Source organism: Bipolaris sorokiniana, assembly GCF_000338995.1.
Source record: "Bipolaris sorokiniana ND90Pr unplaced genomic scaffold COCSAscaffold_5, whole genome shotgun sequence".
Lineage (NCBI taxonomy): Eukaryota > Fungi > Ascomycota > Dothideomycetes > Pleosporales > Pleosporaceae > Bipolaris > Bipolaris sorokiniana.
Genome location: NW_006911899.1, coordinates 1,825,007 through 1,847,714, shown reverse-complemented (window position 1 = coordinate 1,847,714; position 22,708 = coordinate 1,825,007). Strand labels below are relative to the sequence as shown.

The 22,708-nt window shown below is 52.3% G+C and overlaps 10 protein-coding genes across 10 annotated transcripts; 3 read left to right on the top strand and 7 right to left on the bottom strand.

Moving 5' to 3' along the window:
* Nucleotides 1-35: 35 nt before the first annotated feature.
* Nucleotides 36-1,693, bottom strand: COCSADRAFT_140400 (glycosyltransferase family 31 protein). The gene has a single exon (XM_007700768.1). The coding sequence runs from the start codon at nt 1,671-1,673 to the stop codon at nt 333-335; it is 1,341 nt and encodes a 446-aa protein (XP_007698958.1). The 5' UTR covers nt 1,674-1,693; the 3' UTR covers nt 36-332.
* A 274-nt stretch (nt 1,694-1,967) lies between these two features.
* Nucleotides 1,968-3,003, bottom strand: COCSADRAFT_35900 (uncharacterized protein). The gene is made up of 2 exons (XM_007700237.1): nt 2,814-3,003; nt 1,968-2,736 (listed from the first exon to the last, which is right to left on the bottom strand). The coding sequence occupies exons 1-2, from the start codon at nt 2,952-2,954 to the stop codon at nt 2,140-2,142; spliced, it is 738 nt and encodes a 245-aa protein (XP_007698427.1). The 5' UTR covers nt 2,955-3,003; the 3' UTR covers nt 1,968-2,139.
* Nucleotides 3,004-3,195: 192 nt separating this feature from the next.
* Nucleotides 3,196-4,654, bottom strand: COCSADRAFT_311224 (uncharacterized protein). The gene is made up of 3 exons (XM_007700767.1): nt 4,447-4,654; nt 3,921-4,397; nt 3,196-3,873 (listed from the first exon to the last, which is right to left on the bottom strand). The coding sequence occupies exons 1-3, from the start codon at nt 4,502-4,504 to the stop codon at nt 3,407-3,409; spliced, it is 1,002 nt and encodes a 333-aa protein (XP_007698957.1). The 5' UTR covers nt 4,505-4,654; the 3' UTR covers nt 3,196-3,406.
* An 873-nt stretch (nt 4,655-5,527) lies between these two features.
* On the top strand, nt 5,528-7,302 carry COCSADRAFT_86800 (uncharacterized protein; the record flags this gene model as incomplete). The annotated part of the gene is made up of 3 exons (XM_007700766.1): nt 5,528-5,612; nt 5,775-5,788; nt 6,322-7,302. Coding segments are annotated over 3 exons (1,080 nt in total), but the record flags the coding sequence as incomplete, so codon positions are not given.
* Nucleotides 7,303-7,932: 630 nt separating this feature from the next.
* Nucleotides 7,933-9,898, bottom strand: COCSADRAFT_311210 (uncharacterized protein). Its single transcript, XM_007700765.1, has one exon. The coding sequence runs from the start codon at nt 9,803-9,805 to the stop codon at nt 7,985-7,987; it is 1,821 nt and encodes a 606-aa protein (XP_007698955.1). The 5' UTR covers nt 9,806-9,898; the 3' UTR covers nt 7,933-7,984.
* A 1,884-nt stretch (nt 9,899-11,782) lies between these two features.
* On the top strand, nt 11,783-13,444 carry COCSADRAFT_86775 (uncharacterized protein; the record flags this gene model as incomplete). Its single annotated transcript, XM_007700764.1, has 5 exons — nt 11,783-12,351; nt 12,410-12,658; nt 12,705-13,011; nt 13,080-13,289; nt 13,364-13,444. The coding sequence occupies 5 exons, from the start codon at nt 11,783-11,785 to the stop codon at nt 13,442-13,444; spliced, it is 1,416 nt and encodes a 471-aa protein (XP_007698954.1).
* A 354-nt stretch (nt 13,445-13,798) lies between these two features.
* COCSADRAFT_86411 (uncharacterized protein) lies at nt 13,799-15,699 on the bottom strand (the record flags this gene model as incomplete). Its single annotated transcript, XM_007700763.1, has 2 exons — nt 13,799-15,420; nt 15,483-15,699. 2 exons carry the CDS (start codon nt 15,697-15,699, stop codon nt 13,799-13,801), a joined length of 1,839 nt encoding a protein of 612 aa, XP_007698953.1.
* A 1,137-nt stretch (nt 15,700-16,836) lies between these two features.
* COCSADRAFT_198789 (uncharacterized protein) lies at nt 16,837-18,275 on the bottom strand. Its single transcript, XM_007700762.1, has 5 exons — nt 17,945-18,275; nt 17,875-17,894; nt 17,783-17,809; nt 17,540-17,731; nt 16,837-17,490 (listed from the first exon to the last, which is right to left on the bottom strand). The coding sequence occupies exons 1-5, from the start codon at nt 18,018-18,020 to the stop codon at nt 17,140-17,142; spliced, it is 666 nt and encodes a 221-aa protein (XP_007698952.1). The 5' UTR covers nt 18,021-18,275; the 3' UTR covers nt 16,837-17,139.
* A 125-nt stretch (nt 18,276-18,400) lies between these two features.
* COCSADRAFT_311148 (uncharacterized protein) lies at nt 18,401-21,029 on the top strand. The gene is made up of 2 exons (XM_007700761.1): nt 18,401-20,441; nt 20,530-21,029. Exons 1-2 carry the CDS (start codon nt 18,504-18,506, stop codon nt 20,701-20,703), a joined length of 2,112 nt encoding a protein of 703 aa, XP_007698951.1. The 5' UTR covers nt 18,401-18,503; the 3' UTR covers nt 20,704-21,029.
* Nucleotides 20,990-22,395, bottom strand: COCSADRAFT_311135 (uncharacterized protein). The gene has a single exon (XM_007700760.1). It carries the CDS (start codon nt 22,121-22,123, stop codon nt 21,356-21,358), a length of 768 nt encoding a protein of 255 aa, XP_007698950.1. The 5' UTR covers nt 22,124-22,395; the 3' UTR covers nt 20,990-21,355.
* Nucleotides 22,396-22,708: the final 313 nt, after the last annotated feature.

The following is a 22,708-nucleotide window of genomic DNA, read 5'->3' as shown; positions in this document are numbered from 1 at the left end:
TGACGAATGGCACCCCTTTCCCACCAAAGCATGAAAACTCCCCGGAATACAACAAAAAGAGACATCAACAGCCAAAGTACGTGTTTATATGTGAACTGATGCAACCCCCAAACAATGAGTAAACAGAAGTAGAGCAAAAAAAAAGAGATAAACGCCTCTGGGTATCAAACGCCGTATACAATGCCGTAAACTTCGTGTTTAAGAAAAAAAGGGTGGGGAGGGGAAAGAAAAGAAAGAAGAAACAAGGACATGTAATTATCATCGTTTTTTTTTGCATCTTTCATTTCCTCCCTTTTCTGTGAAGATGATGAAGGGGAAATGGGGGACATCATTCAGGGATTGGAATGGACAAAGCGGGCGCCCTGACACGGAGAGCGGGCCTGTTTAAACGCTTTGATGCGATCCAGCATCCATCCGGACCTACACTGGCGCTCGCCCTCGCGAGGTTGGTGGCGGCCCAGGCGAATCGAGTAGCCGAGGCGGCACTCTGTGCCCGTGTGTTGGAACTGTATGCAGCTGCTGTCGTTGATGCAGGCTTTACGGCAGTGCTCGAATGATTTGGAGGCTTTTTTTCCCGATTTGTACATCACATCTTCGGAGAGGTTGGACCAGTCTTCGGATTCGCGGCGGAGGTGGGGTTCAATCATTGTGAAGAGCTCTTCGAACATGAGGGGTCGTTCGGGGTGCGAGCGCGCCTTTTCCCATTGCGAGAGCGAGGTAAAGTCTTCTTCATTGAGGTGGTGCATGGTCATGATTGCTTCGCACCATTGCTCGTTGTCAAAGCGCATGGTGATTGGCTTTTCGCCATTAAACATGGGCCAGTAGCCTCGAAGGGAGACGCCGCTCTTCTTCAGGACCTGGGCTAGGATTTCGTCACCGCAACACTGCTTCTGTACGTCGACGCCGAAGAAGTGCGTGCCTGGAAAATGCTTGTTCTCGCCAAACATTCGGCCAAGTGCCATGATCTTGTCCAGTGCTGCACGCGACAGCACAAAGCCACTGCCGCCATGGGCAAAGATGGCCTTCTTCTTGGGCCAGACGGGGGATCCAAAGTAGTAGGCCGTGCGAGGGTTGAAGTTGGACAGAAAACGGTATAGATTGTCGTAGTTGACGTACGTGTCGAGCTCGAGGAAGACGTACCATTGCGACTGGGGCCGCAGGTACGAGGTCCATTCCATCATGGGCAGGAATTTGTACTTGTCGAGCCGCCAGCCATCGGGCGACTTGTCGGTAGTCAGGTTGACAGACTGGATATAGTCGTAGACGTCGAAGTCGGGGTTGTTGAACCTGTACTCGGGGCGCAGGTGGGCGAGGGCGTCGGCAATGTCGAAGCCGTTGTACGAGTCCTTGCGGTCGGAGAAGATGAGCAGATCCTGCTTGCAGCGGCCGAGGCGGTTGAGGTATTGCGGCAGCTTGGAGGCGACCTCGCCGGCGCCGATCTTGAGGACAATGGTCACGTCGTCCATGACGCCGGCGGTGAAGGGGGCGCATTCCTGACCAAAGGGCACCACGACCTTGGGGACGGGCCCAGGTCCGGCGGGAGGGGGCCGGTCGACGAGCAGCTCGTAGCCACGGTCGCCCCGCCAGAGCCGCGGCAGCAGAGTCGTCAGGAACAGGGTGCACAGCAGCAACGCAGCGCTCAGCAGGCGCAGCGGCGTCAATCGCACCATCATAGTGGTCGTGGTGCTGCGATATGCCCGCACGCCCGCCATGTTTGGGGAGGCCCGGCCTGACGCGACCAAAAAGGACGCTAAGCAGCCTCCCATCCGGCTATCCGCCCGATGTCGTGCACTCACACTCGTCAACCAGCAATCGCCTTCGTGTCTTTTGCATCCTGCTCTGCCCCACGCCCCGACATTTGCATTTGCCCATGTTTTGACACCGGCCCTTTTTTTCTTTTTGGTTTCTCGCTTCTCACATGGGATGGGCGGGTGCTGACGTCATGCCACGTGCCCAAAACACACGACCATCTCATGTCCCTGACCATCATGTCCATCTTCATTTGCGTCTTGTGCATCTAACTACGCGATTACGGAAATGTGGCTAGGCGATTATTTTGTGCATCTGCATCGTGTATACGAAGACATGTCACTCCCGCCGCACCAGCGAGTCAAGACCGCCGCCACCACCACAACTACACTACTCCACCCGTCCCCGCCTAACCATCGTATTCTCCCCCACAGGCACAAACCCCACGTGCATATACACCCGCCTCCCTATCTTGCTCGACTTGAGATACATGGGCGTTGGTGGCTCCTTTGCGTCTGCCTGCTTAATCGCCCAGTCAAGCAGTCTCCTCGCAACCCCGCGGCCCTGGAAGTCCGGCCACGTGATGAGCAGCGCAAGGAACCAATGCGCCTCGCCCTTCATGATCTGCGCCCGCTCCTCGTCGTCCTTTGCCTGCCCTTGGTGCCAACTGTCTGTCACACCCGACCACAACTCGTCGACGAACGCGTCACTCCAGCCTAGCGATTCTTGCCAATTGTAGAATGAGATGGCGCTGCGGCGAAAGGGGTCATGGGCGATGTTTTTATCTGGACGACCCCAGCACGCTGCACCAATGGCCTCGCCTGTCGAGGCGAGCACGGCTTTGATGACGGTGAACTCGGAATGTGCGAGCACAGGAACAAGGCGTTGGGCTAAGCGCTCTACTCTAGCGGAATCTGGGCGACCCTGTGCGGCCGGCTCTTTCTTGTCCCAGGTTTCTTCAGAATAGCAGGCGCGAAGTCCTTGTGCCTGTCGATTGAGGTAAGTACGTGAAATGGACTTATCGAGCTTGTTCGGTCATTATCGTCACCATTTTACTCACTTACAAGCGCCATTGCATCGTCTACTGTGCATATTTCCATTCGGATATCACTGTCTTTTAGGCGCCTCTCAGGCTCTACCGGCCTGGTCTGAGGACCTTGTTGCTCAGCAGGTACAGTAATGGGGGTTGTCTCGGTTTGCGCCATGGTTGCAATCAAGTCCCCAAAATTATGCATAAAAATAACGAGACTGGCTTTTAAAAGCGGTGCAGAGACGGTCCCTGTTATAGAAAAGGACGTCGTTTTATTTAGGTAGTTGCCTGAATCCTGCGCCCCACATCAAGTAGTATGCAGGTGATATACAATGTTCCCACGAGTTTTCCTGTACTGCACTTTGAACATTTCTCCGAATCAGACATCACGTTCAGTGTGACTCGGAGACGGAATAAACTTGAAATCTACACAGAGTTGAGCAGGTTTGTGGATGGAGTAAGGTATGCCCTCCGACGAAGTAGCTCTAAGTACGGCCTTGGTTGCACCTTCCAATCAAGACAACTGCCAAGTCGACTTGAATGCCCCTCGGAATCGGAACTGGATGACTAATGGGTTTCGGCATTCAGCTAACACCGGTACAGTACAGCCACCGAACACTATCCCATCTACCGAAAGTACGTAGGCGCAGTTGCCTTGCAAACCATCCAGGCCTCATCCAACGCCTTGACAATATCATCAGGCAGAGGTCCCTTCTCCAGATCCGCAAGATTGCCCTCCAGTTGCTTGAGACTACTGACGCCAATAATAACACCGTCATTGCCACCTTTGACTCGTGTCTTGAGCTCGGAGTGATGAACACACCATCTCAGTGCAATTTCAAGCAGCGTCAAGTTGTGTTTTTGAGCAGCTTCCTCTGCAATCTTGAGAGCCTCAAACGTCGCGTCTTTGAAGTAGCGATCGCGGTACATTGTGCCAATGCCGTCAGCCTTGGTCCCGAACCGGCCTTCGTCAGGCTTGATGTCCTTGGACTTGATCTTGCCGGAAAAGAGGCCACCCGCCAAAGGGTTGTAGACGACAATATCGATGCCATACTTGCGGCATGCGGGAACGAGCTCCGGCTCAATGGCGCGAGCTGATTATTGTCAGCAGTGGCCGATGCGCTAAAAGGGTGAGACTTACTAATGGCATTGTACATGGCCTGGTAAATGGTTGGCTTGACCCATCCTCGCTCTTTGCAGATGTTGTAGACTTCGGCAACCTCCCATGCTGCGAAGTTTGACAGCCCCAAATTGACAAACTTGCCCTGCTTGTGCAGCTCGTTGACTGCTTCGAGCGTCTCTTCAAACGGCACGCTATGGTCGGGCGCATGGAGATAGAAGATATCCACGCAGTCAGCACCAAGCTCTTGCAGACTAGTGGTGAAATGCTTCTTCAGATTCTCGGGCTTGTGGACGCCAGCCTCGAATGGGTAGACTTTGGTAGCAAGAGTAAGGCCGCGGTCTTTCCATCCAGCCTGGCGCGTCCATGCTTCTTGCCTGCCGCCGACATACATGCGCGCAGTATCGACTTCATCGTAGCCCTGCGCCTGGAAGTAATCAAGGTGTTTGGTAAACTCATCAAACTCAGTGATACGCGCGCCGCTGCTCTCATCGGGGCCTACTCAGTGTTACTAGGCGCACTTGAACCCCGCAGTGTCAACGCGTACCAAAGGTCATCAACCCGAGGATGACCCGGTCTTTTGGATTCTGTGCGATCAGAGGCATTGATTGTACTATGAGCTACGTGCCTGTGCAGATGTCGTGTGATGTTCAACGTCGGTTGGGGAACTACTGATATGGCGCATCGTTTGTTCGTGTCAATATGACGCCAGCGGGGTGGATAGTGGATAGTGGATACCCCACTCTGAGATCGGGACTTGGTGTGTGTTGAGTCCCGACATGTCCATGCCCATTGCTCTTTCGCTAAGTACTAGTAAGTATGAAGCGGCGCGAAGATTGATTCAAGCGCACACTTGGAGTCAAGCACAAAGTTTGTCCTACACCACAGTGATACAGAGGCTGATGATCACCACAGCGCACCCCTGCCAAGCCGTGCTACTACTTGTGTGCATTGCATACTACTCGACAAACTGCTACTTACTGTACGACTCAGACTCGTATCCGAATCTCCACTCTCGGCAACTGTTGGTGTTGGAAGCATATAATCGAATACGACTCTACTATGTAAGTACAGCCCCCCATCTCTGATTGCTGACCGCCCCCTCGGCCCTGCTCGGCTTCTCCGATATCGTCCTTGTCTCAGTTGTCGTCCTGTTGGGACAGGCCGCGAGACGAATGACTCTCTGTTTGGCCCGAGAAGAGCCTCGGTGCACTGTAAGCGCCGCCCTGTTGTAGGCAATTCGGCGGCTTCTGTCTGCAATTGGCTGCCCGCCCTCGGGGCTACTATGGCTTGGTTTGAGTCGGCGGTCGCGGGCGTCATGGAGGCGCAGTTGTGTGATGAACGATGTCTGTGCTAGCCGTGTCAGAAGCAGGAACATGCACTCTCCCGCGGCCGTGCAGGCCTGGAAAGCCGACGATGATGGAACATGGCTGGAAGGTCGAGGTGAGCGAGGCCCGTCTCGGGCCAATGACGTCGGCCCCAACCCGATAACGATAAGGAACCCAGCAACCGTCCCTCTCCTGCGGTCAGGCGGCCATCATCATCCATCAGCCCACTTGCACCAGCGAGCACCATCATGCAGCTAGCATCTCCGTCACCCTCCTATGTGCCACTAAGACTGTCGTCAGATCACCCAACTCTGCACCCAGGATCGTCCCGCAACCGTCCCGTCCTTCTTCTGTCCAGCACAGGTGCCACGTAGCAGCGACGCAGGTACGCCCAGAGACAGCACACGCTCAAGCAGTAGCTGCCACAACAATCAATGCTGCACCATATAAGACGGCCTGTCAATCTCCATGCACCGTTTCCACTCTTCTACACTCCATTTCACAGCAGACTGCTGGCTGCAGCGCGCCGGAAAGATGAGTCGATCAGCTGGAGCCAGAGGTGTCATGTGGCCCAGTAAGCCACCCTTTGCTAACTTGCGAATCACTCTGTCCGTCGCACACCATCAACCGAGCCCTCTTCTGATTGGAGCGCAAAACGACAATGCCAGGCACTGTGAATGAATCCTTTCTAGATTTAGCTTCAGGCCATGTGCTCTATTGGAATCCGGCCTCCATGTCACGAATGCGGTGCTCTTGCTCTCAGGCCAGACCCGGAACTCTCTTTGTCCTCTACATGATATCATAGTCTCCAAGCCCTCCTTCTCTGCTCAATCATCCCTTTGCCTTGGAATGCTGAATCCTTTTATCTGTCCATTGGTTCGCCTTGTCTGTCTTGAGCGTAACACACTTGCACCCCTCTTTGTGCACATCTTGGCTCTGTCGGCTGTTCCGAACTTCGGCATCCTTATGCACGCTGCTGCCATTCTGTTGAGCCTTGATATTGGACTCAAATACCAGTCGCATAGCGATACAAGATCTGCGTCTTGGTCGCTATGTGCTGGTCATTCAACTTTGGCCTTCCGGCCAACAGGAAGCCCAAGACCTCCTCGTCGTCATCCGGGGAAAAGAAGAGGCGGGACGCGCCGGCGGACAGCGCGCTTCGCGGGAATGGAAGGCCAATCGTTGAGCAATACTCAGAGAAGCGCAGCTCAAAGGACTCTAGCAGGAAAAGAAGATCTGGAGACTCCACTCTGCCAGCGCAACGTTCCCCGCGCCGCGAGAAACATAGGGACGACCACCCTCCCCAATCACAGCGCCATTACGAGGATGCCTACCGGAGACGCGAGCACTACCGATCAGCTCTGAATGTAGAGGTACCACAGGAATATCGCCGCTCGTTCGGGCCGGAAACTGTCAATTCATCCCAAGAGACTCTATTGAACCCACGACCTCACCGAAGTCAACACCATCGGCGACGGCACCCCACACAATCATCCCGAGGCACTCTGCGCGGGCGCGGAGCAAAGCGTGACCCTCCCAAGCATTCAAAGTCAAAGAAGAATATCCGGCCTGAGCCTTCACGTGGCTGGTCTTTCTTTGCGACTTCTCCACCAAGGACACCAAAGCGCGAACCTCACAGCTACCAAACTCTTGAGTCTTCACCCCGTAGTCATCGTTCGTCACGCCACCACTACTCTTCTACTACCCTTCAGCCAAGTCCCGAGTCTTCACGCTCTCAGAACCGCCAACATCGGTCCCGCCGGCACGAACAATCAACAACGTCTTCGCGCCAAGCTCGTCCTCGCACACCCAACACGACCGTCCGCCGTGTACCGGACCGACGCTTTGCCGTCCTCGCTGCCACAAACCAAGCGCTTGAAGAAGTTCGCCAAGAAGCATTTGCGCAACCCTCTCCTCCCCCAAGGCGTGCGAGGTTGCATCGCTACGAAGGTGTTACCATACCCACTTCTCAAATCCCTTTCAACTGGGACTGCATGAGCACTTCGCAGACCTCATCAGGACGCAGTCGTGGCAACGGAGAGTCGAGCAGTCGACCAAGGCGCTCACATAGGTGAAGGTCCACCTCATACAGACCATGCTGGGCATGGTTAGTAGCTACAGTGGTTGTGAGGTGGTTGGCTTTCATTTGCTTTTCCCCTTATCTTGAGTTGCGTACCTTTTTTGTAGCGAATCTTTGTCCATTGACCTTTTTTTGTTTTTCTGTTTCATACATTTTTCCGCATACTGATCGTAGGATACCCCCCTCACTTGCATAACTTGGTTATTTTGGGCGTCGCATTGCATCACATCACATCACACACAGCATTGTTAGGGAGTCACGGCTTGTTCTTTTTTTTTCTTCACTTCCGTAGAGGAGAGACAATTTAATTACCCTTTTTCTTTGGCACTCTGTTGTTGTTTCCTTCATACCCACCGTTTGTATTGCAGTTGAAACAAGAGTTTGTATGCGAATCCTGCCTACATGGGTACCATGGTCGGTCACTTGGTCTGCCTCATTAAGAGCTATGCCCGTGCGTCTGTACTGTGACACCAACAGAACTTGCTGTCACACACCTGTCTACTGCTTGCTCATCGTTTCTCATCTCGGATTGAGATGTTTAGGTCTGTTGTTCACGTCGACATCATTGTCATGATATCAATCTAGCTAGTTAGTTATATTTTCTCATTCTTAACCTTTGACACAAGGCCCAACAACCAAAAATATCTCTACGGTTCATTGCTTCCACAATCCAATATCTAATACCAATCCTGACCTCTGCGCTGCCGACCCGCAGCAGAGCTAGCATACATGCCTCGTTTCGCCGTTCGTGCCCCAAATCTACACAAACCAGCAAGATGCTGTACGCCCGCCAGGACCCCATCAACCACCTGTACATCGCCTCCAACCGCCTTCTCAACCGCAATCTTCATATTCGTCATTCCCGCACAACCCAGCGCCAGCGTATCCGCCCCATCGGCCACAAGCTCCCGTGCAACACCGCACATGATAGTCAAAACCTCGTTTTCATCTTTTGTCTCTAATTCGAGTACGCCCAAGTTGCAGCTGCGCACGCCCACACAAAAGGAGTCTAGTCCGTAGTTTTTCACAGCGTCGGCAAGCGTGTACCGCGAGCGCTGCGATGTAGCTATGATACCGAAGCGACTACCGAGTGTACGAGCGGAATATAGTGATGCTTCCATGATGCCGATGACGGGCTGGGATAGTTCCTCTCTTAGCATCTTGGTAAGTGCGTGGTCGCTGTAGCATGCGACGAGGAAGGCGTCGTATTGGTGTGCTAGGGGTATGATTGCGCGGGCTGATGCTGCAGCGGACATGATGTTGTCGAAGTTGCCTTCGATGGCAGAGGGTGCGGGATGGGGTGCGGTGAAGCCGTGGACTGTGACGTCGGGTGGGAGTGTTGGTTTGAGCATGTCTAGGCAAGCGTTTGTCATTGATACTGTGGCGTTGGGGTTGCAGAGGAGAATGCGGATTTGGCGGGATGAAGGGGTACCAGTTACGGAGTTCATTGCTGTCGTGTGAGTGCCGTTCGTTGGACCATTCTTCTCGTTGTCCGGTGCCGTGAGTCTGGGTGGCTCGATTGCGCCTGTTTGTGAAGTCAAGATGCCATAGTGTTCCGTTCGTCGATGTCTGGCGAAATCAAATGTTCGTGTTTTGCCAGGTACGCATCGATCGAGGTCACAATTCGCAATGATTACCTCGTCTTCCTCTGTCTGGCTTTCGACTATAATCTTTCCATCAGGTCCAACGATTGTCGAACCACCTACGAGACCATACTTGCCATCGTCCAAGCCACATCGTGCCGCGCTAACCGAAAAGCAAGAGTTCGTGTACGAATGCGCCTGCATGACCAGCTTGTGCTGGAAGATGGCATCATCATGTGCTTCCTGTGGGCTTGAATCCGTGCTCCACATGTGCGGCGCATAACCTGGAGTGTTGAACCCTACAAACACCACTTCTACGCCCTGGAGACCAAGACATCGCCATGCTTCTGCCCACCGTCTATCATTACATATCATCATCCCGAATATTGGTTCTCCTTGGTCAATAGTGTTTTCTGTTAGATCCGGCACACGAAATGCATGAAATCCCAGGTTCCCAGGCTTGAAATATCGCTTTTCTAGTTGATTGACAGCGTCTGAGTCGGGAAAGGGTTCAACGTCTCCTGGCAAATGTACCTTGCGGTACCTGGATAAGACAGATCCGGACTTTGCATGATAGTAGACGCAAGTATTGTAATACTCATTCTCTTCCGTTGCTTCTGCGAACCCGATGCAGATGTCTACGCCTAGCTCTTTTGCCTTTTCGAATATACCCTTGGTGCTATCTGCCGTGGTGATGTCGCCGTGTTCGAAGAATGATTCGAGCTCCTCTTTGTCGGTGATTAGGTAGCGAGGAAAGAATGTTGTAAAAGTGCACTCGGGGAATAGGACTATCTGTGCGCCTTGGGAGGCGGCGTTTTCGAGTAATGCGATGAGTCGTGATAAGGTGTTTTGGCGGTCGTCGCTGCGATGCACGGCGCCGACCTGTGCTGCTGCAATACGAAGCGTGCGGGACATTAGTGTCAATAATATTGGAATGGTTCAAGAAAAGTTCCACGGAGACAGTATGAGATGTAACGAGAATCTGTCATGATAAAAGTGAACAGCCTGGGCAGATGAGGCTTACCAAGGATGAGATAAGTGGGGATGTTGTATACTTACTCGGGGATAAGTGCGGGGAAAGTTCATTCCCGCTCTCTTCTTGCCCCCTTCCTATTTCTAAGCCCTTACATCTCATATTGCTATCCATATATCGTATTCCTCCCTCTTGATTAACTATGCAACGACCGCACCAGCTGATCTGACGACACTGAGCAATGCATCTATCTTGAACAACAAGCCGCATATTTGACACCAGCATACGAGACATTCAGAATACACCCGTCCGTACTACCCAACATCTATATAGTCTTCCTAATTGAGCTTAGTTGTTGAAAGTTTCCTAGGATTTTCTGAGTAGCTCGACGGTGAACAATAGTCTTCGCTAAATACTAAATAATTGGGTTATCCCTCCAGTTTATCTACTAGCCATTTGTAATAAGTCTTGTTTCTCATCTTTGCCCATCATGAAAGCCATCAAAATTAATTCTAAGCATTTGCAATCATAGTCTCGTAGGGAACCCATGCCATTACGTCTCGACCGACCTGCGCTTGTGAGTTGATTTCTTCCAACCATGGCATCTTCCGCATCTGATTTTACGGGCCCGCTCTTTTTAACATTCTTCTACTAGATGAACTCAGTAGCAACAGTGTAAAAGATAATCCCTAGTCAGCACATACCCAAAGATTATAGCAGCGAAGAAGTCCATGGCATCCCCGCACATGCGTCCGGGAAAACCAAAGTCAAAAATCCCTACACTTCCTCAATATGGGACGACTCTTGCAAAGGGAACAACGTTGAGTTCAAGAATTTTGAAGTTTTGATTGTTTGTTAGTCGATACAGAGTTGTTGGGTCCGGAGTTTATTCCAAAGGAAATGTACATATTCTATACATGTCTCCAACTGGATGGAATTCGTTGTTCCCTTACGCTCAAAGTATTTCATGTCCCCAACTGTAAGTTTTCATTCAGTCGCATCTATACTACCTCCAACTCATCACATCTGCGACTCTTGGCCTCATTCTTTTTCCCCTGCAATTCGCAACCCGGGAACGCAGACCTGATGATCGACCAATGACGTCATCGGGACAGAACATTACTGCTTTCAGTTAAGCAATTACCGCATCAAGCTAGTGTGATACAATCAACCTCCAGGAACCAAGACTGGTACCTTGCTTCCGCAGTCTCTTTGCTCCCCGAGGAGCATTCAGTAAAGCAACTTCCGAGTGAAAAAATATGCAGCATATTCTTACGCTTTCCGGAAGTATACGCACGTCGTCTGGATGGAGCTGTGATCGACCGGGGAAGATGATGTTGCACAGGGGGTTTTCGTGCGTGAGGCCGGAATAAGACCATCCTATGATAGTTCCCCACGTTTGCGTTGGGTCTAGTCTGGCATGCTTACTACCAGAACTGATCAAACAAACTATAGTAGTGATAATGAGAATGGAGGAATCGTCGTTGAAGCTATACGCGTCCTGGTAAGTTGCTCCACCAGGTTGTCAAAACGCGCTGGCAAGTCGGAGTTGCAGATACTGCTGGGTCTCAAACCCAATTTAATACCTCACACGTAGATGATTATCCAATGACACCATCTGGTACTCATGCTGGTTCGTCGAATATGATAATATACTGTTTCAAGAATGGCGGTGTCGCCTTGTTTTCCGTCTGTGCCCAGCCTTCTCAGCCGCGAGCGGGCTGGGCAAAAAAAGTCGCGAGTCGTGGCGGGCGGTTGTCCCCGCCAACACAGACGTGCAGCTTCCCTAAGCTCCCGTCCCCATTCTCCATCTCTCCACACCCACTACTTCAACCTCAATTGTAACGCGTTTGCTGGTATCTTCTGAGAGTACTTTTTCTTCTGCTGAAGTTTCGTTTCACTTTTGCAAATCCGGCATCATGCCTTCCAACCACCATGGGCATGATAGCTCGCACAACGTGTCGCGCGTGCTGTACGATCACCACCGTGGCAACAATGGCAGGCAGTCTGAATCGGTGCCGCTGCTAGGAGCCGTGCACGGTATTATCCCCGAGCATGTCCATCCGGATGGTGAGAGTGGACGCCGAGGCTTCCATTTGTCTCATTTCATCAACGTCGCATGGCGGTCTGGCAGCAATGCTGCAAAGTACACCAACCTCCTTTGGCCCTTTGTCGTTGTCGCCATTGTCCTGCGCTTTGCGGCACCGGGCCTGCCCCTTGCCGTTTTCGCAACCAGCTATATTGCCATGGTGCCCGCGGCCAATCTTCTTGGTTTCGCGGGTCAGGAATTCGCACGGAAAATGCCAAAGGTGTCTGGTATCCTGATCGAGACGGCATTTGGATCCATTGTTGAAATCATCCTGTTTATCATTCTCATTGCGAAACACAACTCGGAGCATGGGTCATCAGAGCATGGGAACCTTATTCCTGTTATTCAGGCTGCCATTCTGGGCTCCATTCTTACCAACTTGTTGCTCTGCCTTGGACTGTGAGTATCGCCGCTACGTGCCAGCTATAAAACATCATGCTGATATTTTACAAAACAGCTGCTTCTTTGTCGGAGGTTTGAGACAGGCGAGCCAAAAGTTCCACGCTGCCATTAGCGAAGTCGGCAGCGGCCTGTTGCTAGTCGCCGGTTTTGGTCTCCTCATCCCCAGCGCCTACTACTCTGCGCTCAAGGGCTCAGCCGTGGAAAAAGCATCAAAGCACCATGAGTTTACCGAAAAGATCCTGCAGCACAACGTTCTCAAGATCAGTCAGGTGACGTCGATTCTCCTCATTGTCGCTTTCTTCATGTAAGTTGCCAAGTCACGATAAATGTATCGTGCTAACATGTGCAAGCTTCATCTTCTACAACGCCCGCTCGCAGCACTCCATCTTTGATGAGGTTCTCGAAGCCGACGAGCACCGTGATCTGGACCACCACGAAGATGTTGCCAAGCCCAAATTCACAATGACGGAATGCCTCGTCGCTATTACCGTCTCCCTGGTCATTGTTACGCTTCTCGCCGTCTTCCTCGTCGAGCGCATCGAAGACGTTGTCGAGTCTGGTGTTCCTGATCAGTTCCTCGGTCTGATTTTGCTTCCCTTGGTTGAAAAGGCAGCAGAGCACCTTACTGCTATTGACGAGGCGTGGGATGGACAGATTGTATGTTGCATTTTTTTCTTCTCTTTTTCTCTAATTCTGAAAATCATTGCGTGCTGACTGAAAAATAGAACTTTGCTCTCTTCCACTGCATTGGACCCTCGATCCAAACGGCTCTTTTCAATGCTCCGCTTGTTGTCATTGTAGGCTGGTTCATGGGCAAGGAAATGGATCTCAACTTCGAAATCTTCATGGTTGTCTTGCTCGTCTTGTCTATTGTTGTGGTTGGAAACTTCCTCCGCGATGGCGAGTCGAATTACCTCGAGGGTGCTATGTTGATAGTGAGTTTCCTATTTTTTTTCTCTTTGCTTCCGTATTTGAAGTTGTCCTTTTGCTAATTTCAATACCTAAACAGATTGTCTACGTCATTGTGGCTGTGGCAGCGTGGTACTACCCCAATCCTGACGTTGCTACTTCGAATGAGGTACAGTACTAGCCATGTCCATGGTTTGCTTACCCACGCCTTGGATCACAATTGTCGAGATTACGTCCCTCTGTCACGATCGAACGCTCAATGAAAACGCCTTATGAAAAAGCTGGAGATTTAAGGTGGTACGAGTTGGAAACCTGCTGGCCTTAATCAAATGACGAAATGAACTACGTTTGTTGCATTTGGAGCAGCCAATCACGATGCATAACACGATTCGGAAAATTATATTGTGATTGATTTCATTTCATGATTACGTACATAGCCTAAGCTAGCCATGATGAATATACTCATATATACATATAGACACTTCCTCTTTCTATGTCTAAAGGATTTTCTACCTCATCAAAAGAAGAAATACATTTACTTGTCTGCACCAGCAAGCTTGAGCAGCTTGGGGAAATCAGGAGTACCGAATCCCGTGACAGGATCCCAGCCCTCGGTAACGGGGAAACCCTGGACGTTGCATCCGTAGCTGAATCCCTTCTTGACGTCGGTAAGACCCTTGTATCCCTTCTTGTACAGCCAGGGGTTCAAGAAGCCAAGCGCGGGCTTGCCAGAGGCGATCAGGGCGTCGTTGACGAGCGAAAAGATACCAGAAGTCAAGGGGCAAGACGCCGAAGTACCGGAAATGGTGCCCTCGGTGCCGTTCCAGAAGTAGGCAAAGTAGAGACCCTGTGCAGAGAGATCGGGGTATCCACGACCAGTCTTGTTGTACAGGCCCTCGTATGTGCTACCGAGGCTCTTGACGTACTTGGGTACAACGCCATCTTGGTATGAGGGGCGGGCAAAGTAGTTGCTGAAGCCAGCGCCGCTAGAGTAGAGGTCGCGGAAACCGGCAGATGTGTTGCGCGAAGGGCGGTATGCGCTCTCCTCTGGCTCAAAGTTCATGGTTGCGCCAACGGCAGTGACATAGGGGCAGGAAGCAGGGAATGAAGGCAGGAATTGGGCCTTGTTCTTGCCGTCGTTGGTGTAGCATGTGTTCGTGCTGCCGACGCCGTGGTCGCCCGAGGAGAAGAAGAGAGTTGTTCCTCGTGCACCGACTTGGGCGAATTGGCGGCATACACGCTCGGCGTAGGAGCGGGGGATAGTTTGCTCATCATCACCATACGAAGTGGAAATGATGCGGGGAATCGAGCGTTGGTTCAGGAGCCAGTTGACCCAGACAAGGTAGGGTTCGTTGGTGTTTGTTGGCGTGTTAATGTCTGGGTTGAAAGGAGGCGAGCCACCCGTTGAGAATGAGGTGATGGGCGTCTTGTAGCTGATTCCAGCAATGGCTTGTACGTCTAGGTTGGCTTCCCTGCTGATACCAGTGGCGGACTGATTGGCTGTCAAGGGACCATCTTGAGCAGGGCCGTTGTCAATAGTGATTGCCTTGAAACCATAGGCTTGTGAAACAGCCGCGGGTTGGTATTTTTCGAGGAACATTTTGGCGTCTGGACGGATAGGAATCTCGCCAAGGTAGTTGGTGAAGCCAATACTGTTCTTGTCGCTGGCCTTGGTCTGATACCACTTGGTCTTGTAAAGAGTTTGGAAGCACTCCGGCGTGACAGAGGTCACGTTACAGACGGCAGAGATGGAAGCGTCTGAGGGCGTTTTGTAAGTCTCAGGTACTTCAGCAACCTCGTTGATATAGGTTGCCTCGTTAGCCGCACCACGGAAGAAAGAGGTAGTCGGCTGAACGGTATCGATGTGATCGTGCAAGTGGCGTGGCAGAGACCACGAGGTGGTACGTGCGACAAGGGAGCCATCCTTGTGCTTGTAGGTGTGGTACTCGGTATCAAGCAAGCTTTCAACCATCTCAATGGGTAGATGGACTATGATCCAGTCCTTGGCGGAGCTGTAAGCCATGTTGTCGGTGCTGACGCCGTTCTCGCGAAGCCACTCATGAACCAAGTCATACGTTTCCGAGCTAGGTGCAACGAGCTTATCCACCTCATCGGCGCTGAGGTGGTGGCCATAACGAGCATGGTCAGGGTCAGAGACTGCGACATGTGAGCTCATTGAACGGGCCGGGTTTCCAAATGGTAGGTTATGACAAACATACCCTCTTGAAGATGGCGATCAAGCTCGTCAAATCGACCTTGCTTAAGACCAATTTGCAGTTGAATTGTCTTTCCACCGTGTGCACGATCAAGCCTGGTCCATCCTCGGGGCGAAGGGTGTGTTTCCTTGACAAGATAAGGGGATCGAGCCTGGACCGGAGAGGCAAAGGCCTCCCGGGCAGCGGCAGCAGTCAAGAGAATAGAGGCAAAGATGTGCATTTTGGGCAAGACTGGTGGAGTGACGTGTCGAAGACAAAGAAACAGCACACGCGCACATCCATAGACATGAGGGGACTTGAGGGCTATTTAAGTCTCGTTAAGAAATGACTAGAGCAGCACCATGGCGGTCGCTGGAGGCTACTTTGGAAATGGCAGAGTAACTAGGCGAACGTTCGGTGCATGCCGATCGCGTGCCATGGTTACGGACATTGGCTACGTTCTTGTCGTGTAGAGGCAAATAGACTGGGCCCTGCTTGCGCAAGTCCGGGGTGTTGCAGCCGCACTGCGACAAATCGGGCAGGTCTGGTCAACGGAGAGTTGGGATTCGCTGCGGTATGGATGAGTCGGACATGACGAAGTGGTTGAAAGTACGGAAGAGGTTGAGGTGCCTGCAGCCGTTTAGTTGTGGGCACCGAGGCGCTAGTGCTGCAAAGGGAAGCTGGGAAGCCATGACCTGAGGCTTTGCTGATAATCAAGCACAACAAGCCACTAGATTGCGGAGCTTGGGCTGCTCTTGGGGGTGCTTAATTTGCTCTTGGAAGGTGAATGGGTCCTTGGCGATGGCTTCCCGCTTGTCTGCAGCCAAATTGCCACTGACGAGCTGAGCGGCCTTTTTTTTCCCTTGCAGACACGCGACATGGCTATAGTAGTAGTGGCGGGCATGTTGGATTCAATCTCGACGGGCTCGGTCCGACTGGCTATTGGCTTCGAGTCTCATGCTCCCCGATAGTGGAAGAAGACTAGGCACATTAGCAAACCGAGTACCGGGAGATTCGGACTGCTGGGTTACGTATGTATGGATGAATTACATGGTTGGACTGCCTGTCCAGGCCAAGTGGATTCGTTACGAGAAGCACGTGCCATGGATGGCGCTTCACCCCGCCATCGCCATCGTCCTATCTCGCCTACATACATATGTAGCAGGTGTGTTCCATCTTAGATATATCCGAATTAGGTAATCAATGAGGTTGTAGTTCGGCTTGGTTTAACATACCTCGATGTGTTTAGTGCTTACCTCACTTCCACATGGATGAGCTCTCTACGGCCATGTAAGTAATGCCGTCCCCTGTTACCTCTTACAGCCTTGATTAGTACATCGTCTCTTCACGCAGTGCCATTACACACCAACAGCGCACTGTTTTCCGTCGTCTACTGCACACGTGCCGAACATCGAGGGCAGGATATTTTGAAATCATTAATTAAAGAATCAGGTGGCCCCAATATTTGCTCTTAAACACACATGTCGACTTGCAATCAAAACAGACCCTACTCCAGAAGCCCGACATGTCCCACAATGAAGACGGTGACGCGACAAGAAACACAACAGCGAGCTCACATGTAGTTGTTCTAGTAGACGTGTGCAACCACTTCAAGTCACACACTAGCCCATGCACGCCATACAATACACCTACACTCACACAGCCAGTCCCACATAGCTGTCTAACAGTTGCAGCCGGCAGGGCCCTGCGTCTGGTTGGCCTCTGGCCTCAGGTTGACGCCCGGTCGTTGCTGGCCTGGCCTCAGGTTTCGTGGGCCGGCCTGGTCAATGGGCAGCTTCTTGGCAATGGCTGTGAAGAGTTCCTTTACGTTCTCGCTCGTCTTGGCAGACGTCTCGAAGAAGAGCAGGCCGGCCTCGCGGGCATATTGTTCGGCATCGGCCGTCGAGATGGCGCGCTTGTCGGGCGACTCGGTCACCAAGTCGAGCTTGTTTCCAGCAAGGGCAATGATGATGTTTTCGTTTGCTTGGCGCTGCAGTTCCTTGACCCAGGCCTTTGCCTTGTCCAGAGATGCCTGGCGCGTATCAGTATCTAGTGCATGACGAAAGCGTAGAGATGCCTACAGCTTGTGTGATGTCGTAGACGACTACGGCGCAGTTTGCGTTTCGGTAGTACATGGGGGCAAGGGACTTGTATCGCTCCTGGCCAGCAGTATCCCAGATCTCAAACTTGACCGTTGTGTTTTCATCGAGGGCGATGGTCTGGGTGAGGAAGGCGGCGCCGATGGTCGACTCCCGGTAGTCGTCGAATTGGTCCTGCGAGAGTCAGCGGCGAGTGCGAGTGGGCTTCTACTTGTGCATGCTCACTTTGACAAAGCGCAATACTAGAGACGACTGTGGCAGGTTAGCTCTGGTACGTATTCCCATGGCACTCATGGTAGAGAGATAGGCTAGCGCACCTTTCCGACAGCCGATTCACCTGCACACTTGTCAGTCGAGGCACAGCACACAGCACACATGCACGCCTACCTAACAGCACGAGCTTGAACTGTGCGAATCTGGAGCCTCCGGGTCGTTGGCCCTGCTGCATCCTGCCTGCCGACATGTTGGCGAGAGTGACGCGGCGCTATCAGGCGGCGGTGGTAGTGGTGATGGTTGTGTAGGCGATGGGCGGGGACGGGAAGAGGGCGGGGTAGATTCGCGAGGGCCAGATAGGTGTGCTTAAGGGGAGAGTGTAGTGAGGGAGGCAGACGAGGGTGTGGATGTGGTGGTGGGAGTGGTTGTTGCTGTGACGAAGTCGTCGTGGTTCCGTCTGGGTGCCAGGTGCCAGATGCTTGGCCAAGGCGCACGAGTCGGACCCTGGCGCCGCAATGGCCGCCATGACGAAACGCTGGGCCCCGTATGGCCTGCGCGAGAGAGAGTAATTCCTACCTACAACGTATGCTCTACAACTACACTACACCCCGGGTAGCGCCAAACACCAAACCATAGTAATTCTCCTTTACCACGACGGGACCACCCGCACCCCCTTGTCGACCCAGAGCCCGGAGCTCCCCCCTCCTCTCCCTCCACGAATCAATTGCCCACCATGAGCGTCGCCCTCCCCTACCGCGACATTAACGTGCACTCGTCGCCCTCACACTATGCCTTCTCATCCCCCTCGTCCCCCTCGGCGCCCACGCTTGTCGTCGACCGCCCCTCGGGCGACATGCGCCTGCATGATGGCAAGTTGCTGGGTTCTAAACGTGTCTCGAGCATCGCCGGTATCCTAGGCATGATCAAGCTGCGCCTCGACAAGTACATCATTGTCATCACAAAGGCAGAGCCCGTTGGCCGTATAAAAGGCCATATGGTCTACCGCATCGTCTCCACCGAGTTCCTGTCCCTGCGCGAGAAGCCTCTGCACGACGTCGATGAGGACAACTATCTCAACCTGCTCAAGACGCTCCTCAAGACATCCCCGCTGTACTTTTCCTACTCGTTCGACATCACAAACACCTTCCAGCGCCAGGCCCACCTCGACCCCTCGACCCCCCTCTGGAAGCGCGCCGACGACCGCTTCTACTGGAACCGCTTCGTCTCTAGCGATCTCATTGACTTTCGCGGCGGCCTGAGTGGCGGATATGGAAGGCACTCGGCAGGCCAACAGCCCGGCGCAGACCCCTACATCCTGCCCGTCATGTATGGCATGCTAGAGATTAAGAGGACATCTATCAAGGGCACTCCCCTTACCTTCATTCTCATTACCCGCAGGTCTCGCCTCAAGGCCGGAACAAGATACTTTTCGCGCGGCATCGACGAGAACGGCAACGTGTCCAACTTCAACGAGACGGAACAAATCATCATTCTCAACGACAATGCCTCGGGAGGACCTGGCGGTTTCGGCTCAACCCAGAACGGAACAGCGGGTGGCAATGCTGGCAAGGAGACACAGGTTCTCGCCTATGTGCAGACAAGAGGAAGTGTCCCTGTCTACTGGGCTGAGATTAACACGCTCAAGTACACACCCAAGCTGCAGGTTCGCGGCATTGAGAGCGCACTACCAGCGGCAAAGAAGCACTTTGCTGAGCAGATCCGCCTCTACGGCGATAACTGGATGGTCAACCTGGTCAACCAAAAGGGCCGCGAGCAGCGCGTCAAGGAGGCATACGAGCAAATGGTCCAGATGCTGCACACGTCCCCTGCTGAAAACGTCGAGGGGGATCGCATTACCCCTGAAAAGTTCCACATCATTGATCCGGCGCGTGCCCAAACGGTATACGACCGCCTGCACTACATCTACTTTGACTTTCACAACGAAACAAAGGGCCTGCGATGGGACCGGGCCAAGCTGCTGCTCAACCAGCTGGAGCCGCACATTGTCAAGCACGGCTACTTTTGCGGTGTCGACATGCCCGGTGATGCAGGTGGTGTCGAGGTCCGCCGGCACCAGACAGCTGTGGTACGAACGAACTGCATGGATTGTCTGGACCGCACAAACGTGGTGCAGAGCATGCTGGGTCGCTTTATCCTCTCGCGCATGCTTATTGACTTGGGCCTGATGCGTGAGGGTGAGAGCGCAGAGGAAGACGCAGCGTTCGAGCACCTTTTCCGCAACATCTGGGCTGATAATGCCGACGTCGTGTCCAAATCTTACTCTGGTACCGGTGCCCTTAAGACGGACTTTACGCGCCTGGGTGTGCGCACCAAGCAGGGTGCGCTGCAGGATCTCAACAATTCGATTACGCGGTACTGTCTGAACAATTTCAGCGACGGTCCTCGCCAGGATGCTTTTGACTTGTTCCTGGGTAACTATCTCCCCAGCGATTCAGGAATGGGCGGACAGCTCCTGTTTGCCGACCGTCGGCCCTTGTTCGTCCAGTCGATACCGTACATTCTTGCTGCGAGCATCTTTTTGATCCTCGTCAGCACTTTTACTCGACGCGCGCCTGATGCGGCTGTTTGGCCAATCCGTCTGTTACTGCTGCTGTCGCTTGTTACGGCTGCGGCGTGTTTCAACTTTATCTGGGCCAATGGTACTCTTTATGTAAGTTTTGTCACACCAACTATTTCCAATTTTTTTTCTACTTGTTTGCTTGTTTGTTCATGCCCCAGATTCCTAACGTACAATTCAGGTCAACTGGCCTAAACTCAACCGCCAACCCCCGCAAATCGAGGCATTCCAGGATACGCTGGCCAAAGTGTCGCAGAGTAGCATGGTGGGTCCGCTAGTGGGCACAAAGCACGAGAGGGGCAAGAGCGACGCGAGGTTACTGGGATTGGAAGAGGGAAAAAAGAGGATCGAGTAGTCTTGTTGTTGTTGTTGTTGTTGTTGTTGTTGTTGTTGTTGTTGTTGTTGTTGTAGTGACTGTTTGCTTGGCATCGAGTCGAGTGTGTCGCGCCTTCTTATAAATCTTTCTTTCCTTCCTTAGTTTCAAGAGCTAGATGGATAGATTGGAAGGGAAAAGGTTTCTTTTCTTCTTTCCTTCTCTCACTTACTCGCAGTCTTGTAATTCTAACCATGTAGGTCTGCTGTATAGATGGTAATATTCTTTTTCTCTCTATTTTTCCTTTTTTTGGTAGTAATTCTCAGGGTCCTGAGGGTGTGGTGGGGTACACGGCCAAATATATATTTATACATCTAACAAATCAAACATCAGAACAAAGACAGTGAATTAATGTTTGCAAGGACAGACGCAATTGAGAGTGTTTTGAGGATATAAGAAACCTTTTCTTCTTAGCCCATTCTACTATACTGTTGCATGTACTGGTTCCACCAGAATAAAAGAAAAAAAGAGTGAAACAAAAGAGAGAAGCGGGGTATCGTTCATTACCAGTTTGCAATACTGTGCGCCAAAACCAATCATGAGTATCGTCATTATCATTAGAAAGAAAGACTGAATGACAAAAGAAGAAAAAAGGCCGTGTCTCGTCATTACAAAGAAGATAAAACACCAAGAATCAACAACTCGCCCTGACAGCCGACAAGACGACAAGGTCAAACTCCTCGTCCACCCGCTCCTCACCGTGATAGTGTTTGTTCCTTGGTCTGTCCTTGCTCTCTGGACTACATCTCGCGACGAACAAATCCCAGCCGTCGTAGTCACCTTGGATCAGTCTTGTACGCAGCTGCTCGAAATGGGATTTGGCTTTTGTGGCGTGCGAGAGGAAGAGGGAAATTTGTTTTTCTCCACTAACTACTAAGGGGGTCGACGGTCGGGGTGATGTCGTGGCCGAGGAGGACGACGACGAAGAAGAGGTAGATGAAGAAGAAGTCGACGACGCTGATGGATTGGCATTGCAGTCGTCAAGTTCGGGTAGGATCCACAACTCCGACTCAGATGTGGTGGTTTCGCAGGGCGGGGTGAGGTTCAGACAAACGCTTTGGTGCATGTTGTCCATGTTGTCTGCATGGCTGGGTGGATTGGGTCGGTGGGAAAGCCAGGGCTGTATCACGCTATTGTTGGTGATATCGTTATCGATGTCGCCGTTGTCGTCGTTGGGACTTTGAATTTCGTTCTGTGCGCTGAGAGTGGAATCGACAAGTGTGCTGGATGTCGGCTCGCTGGATGCTTTTGAAGCGAAATGTGGGGACGGAGCACGCGATCGCTGAGGCGGCGTGGTGTGTGATGCGCATGATGGGAAACTGCCATATATGGCGTGACTAAGGTCGTAGCGGAACTCTGTGTCGTCACGCGCATGTGCGCTGCGGGTCGGGCCGCTCTTCATAGCTGAGACGAGCGTGTGTAAGGATGATTCTCACACCAAAATTTTGCAGCTGGTGAGGGCAAACTCTCAAGGTGAGGGTAAGACAGGTCGAGGAGTGTGTGGTGTTTGAACAGGATCGAGTCCCAGCCAAGAAAAGCCACGAGGAAATTTTTGTGAACTGGCAAACAAGTGGGGCCTCGTCCGCTGTTTCAAGACAAGTTTGCGCGGGCAGTATGATGCATGTGGGAGTGGAATAGGTGTGGGTGAGCTGGTAGGCGGGAAAGCGGGTGCTTGTGGGCTTGTGATGAAGGTGATCTGATGACGTTGCAAGGTGGTGACGCGAAGGCTGTGCTCACTCGCCGAGTTTCAGATTGGGGCCGAAGAGCTGACAGTGGTAGTGAGAGGTAAAAGGAGAGATGGGATGAAAGGCAGGGAAGATGGAGAAGAAGAAGGAAAGGAGACGAAGGGAGGTTAGCATATATCAAACGTGTGGTGCACCATGGACAGCAGCAGTAGCAACACGAGCATGGCAGCTGGGCGGACACGCCGTAGTGTTTGTATGAGCTCACGCGAAGGTGGCACCACAAACATGGCGTTTGTCAGCAG

Excerpts from the sequence above, each read along its gene's own strand:
- COCSADRAFT_311148 (XM_007700761.1), top strand. The coding sequence starts at position 18,504 with ATGAGCGTCGCCCTCCCCTACCGCGACATTAACGTGCACTCGTCGCCC. Across the intron at positions 20,442-20,529 it reads GGGCCAATGGTACTCTTTAT|GTCAACTGGCCTAAACTCAA; the intron begins GTAAGTTTTGTC and ends CGTACAATTCAG.
- COCSADRAFT_140400 (XM_007700768.1), bottom strand. The coding sequence starts at position 1,673 with ATGATGGTGCGATTGACGCCGCTGCGCCTGCTGAGCGCTGCGTTGCTG.
- COCSADRAFT_311135 (XM_007700760.1), bottom strand. The coding sequence starts at position 22,123 with ATGAAGAGCGGCCCGACCCGCAGCGCACATGCGCGTGACGACACAGAG.
- COCSADRAFT_311224 (XM_007700767.1), bottom strand. The coding sequence starts at position 4,504 with ATGCCTCTGATCGCACAGAATCCAAAAGACCGGGTCATCCTCGGGTTG. Across the intron at positions 4,398-4,446 it reads CCTCGGGTTGATGACCTTTG|GCCCCGATGAGAGCAGCGGC; the intron begins GTACGCGTTGAC and ends AACACTGAGTAG. Across the intron at positions 3,874-3,920 it reads GGCCATGTACAATGCCATTA|CTCGCGCCATTGAGCCGGAG; the intron begins GTAAGTCTCACC and ends GACAATAATCAG.
- COCSADRAFT_198789 (XM_007700762.1), bottom strand. The coding sequence starts at position 18,020 with ATGTCGGCAGGCAGGATGCAGCAGGGCCAACGACCCGGAGGCTCCAGA. Across the intron at positions 17,895-17,944 it reads GTTCAAGCTCGTGCTGTTAG|GTGAATCGGCTGTCGGAAAG; the intron begins GTAGGCGTGCAT and ends ACAAGTGTGCAG. Across the intron at positions 17,491-17,539 it reads TCTACGACATCACACAAGCT|GCATCTCTGGACAAGGCAAA; the intron begins GTAGGCATCTCT and ends GATACGCGCCAG.
- COCSADRAFT_35900 (XM_007700237.1), bottom strand. The coding sequence starts at position 2,954 with ATGGCGCAAACCGAGACAACCCCCATTACTGTACCTGCTGAGCAACAA. Across the intron at positions 2,737-2,813 it reads TAGACGATGCAATGGCGCTT|GCACAAGGACTTCGCGCCTG; the intron begins GTAAGTGAGTAA and ends CTCAATCGACAG.
- COCSADRAFT_311210 (XM_007700765.1), bottom strand. The coding sequence starts at position 9,805 with ATGTCCCGCACGCTTCGTATTGCAGCAGCACAGGTCGGCGCCGTGCAT.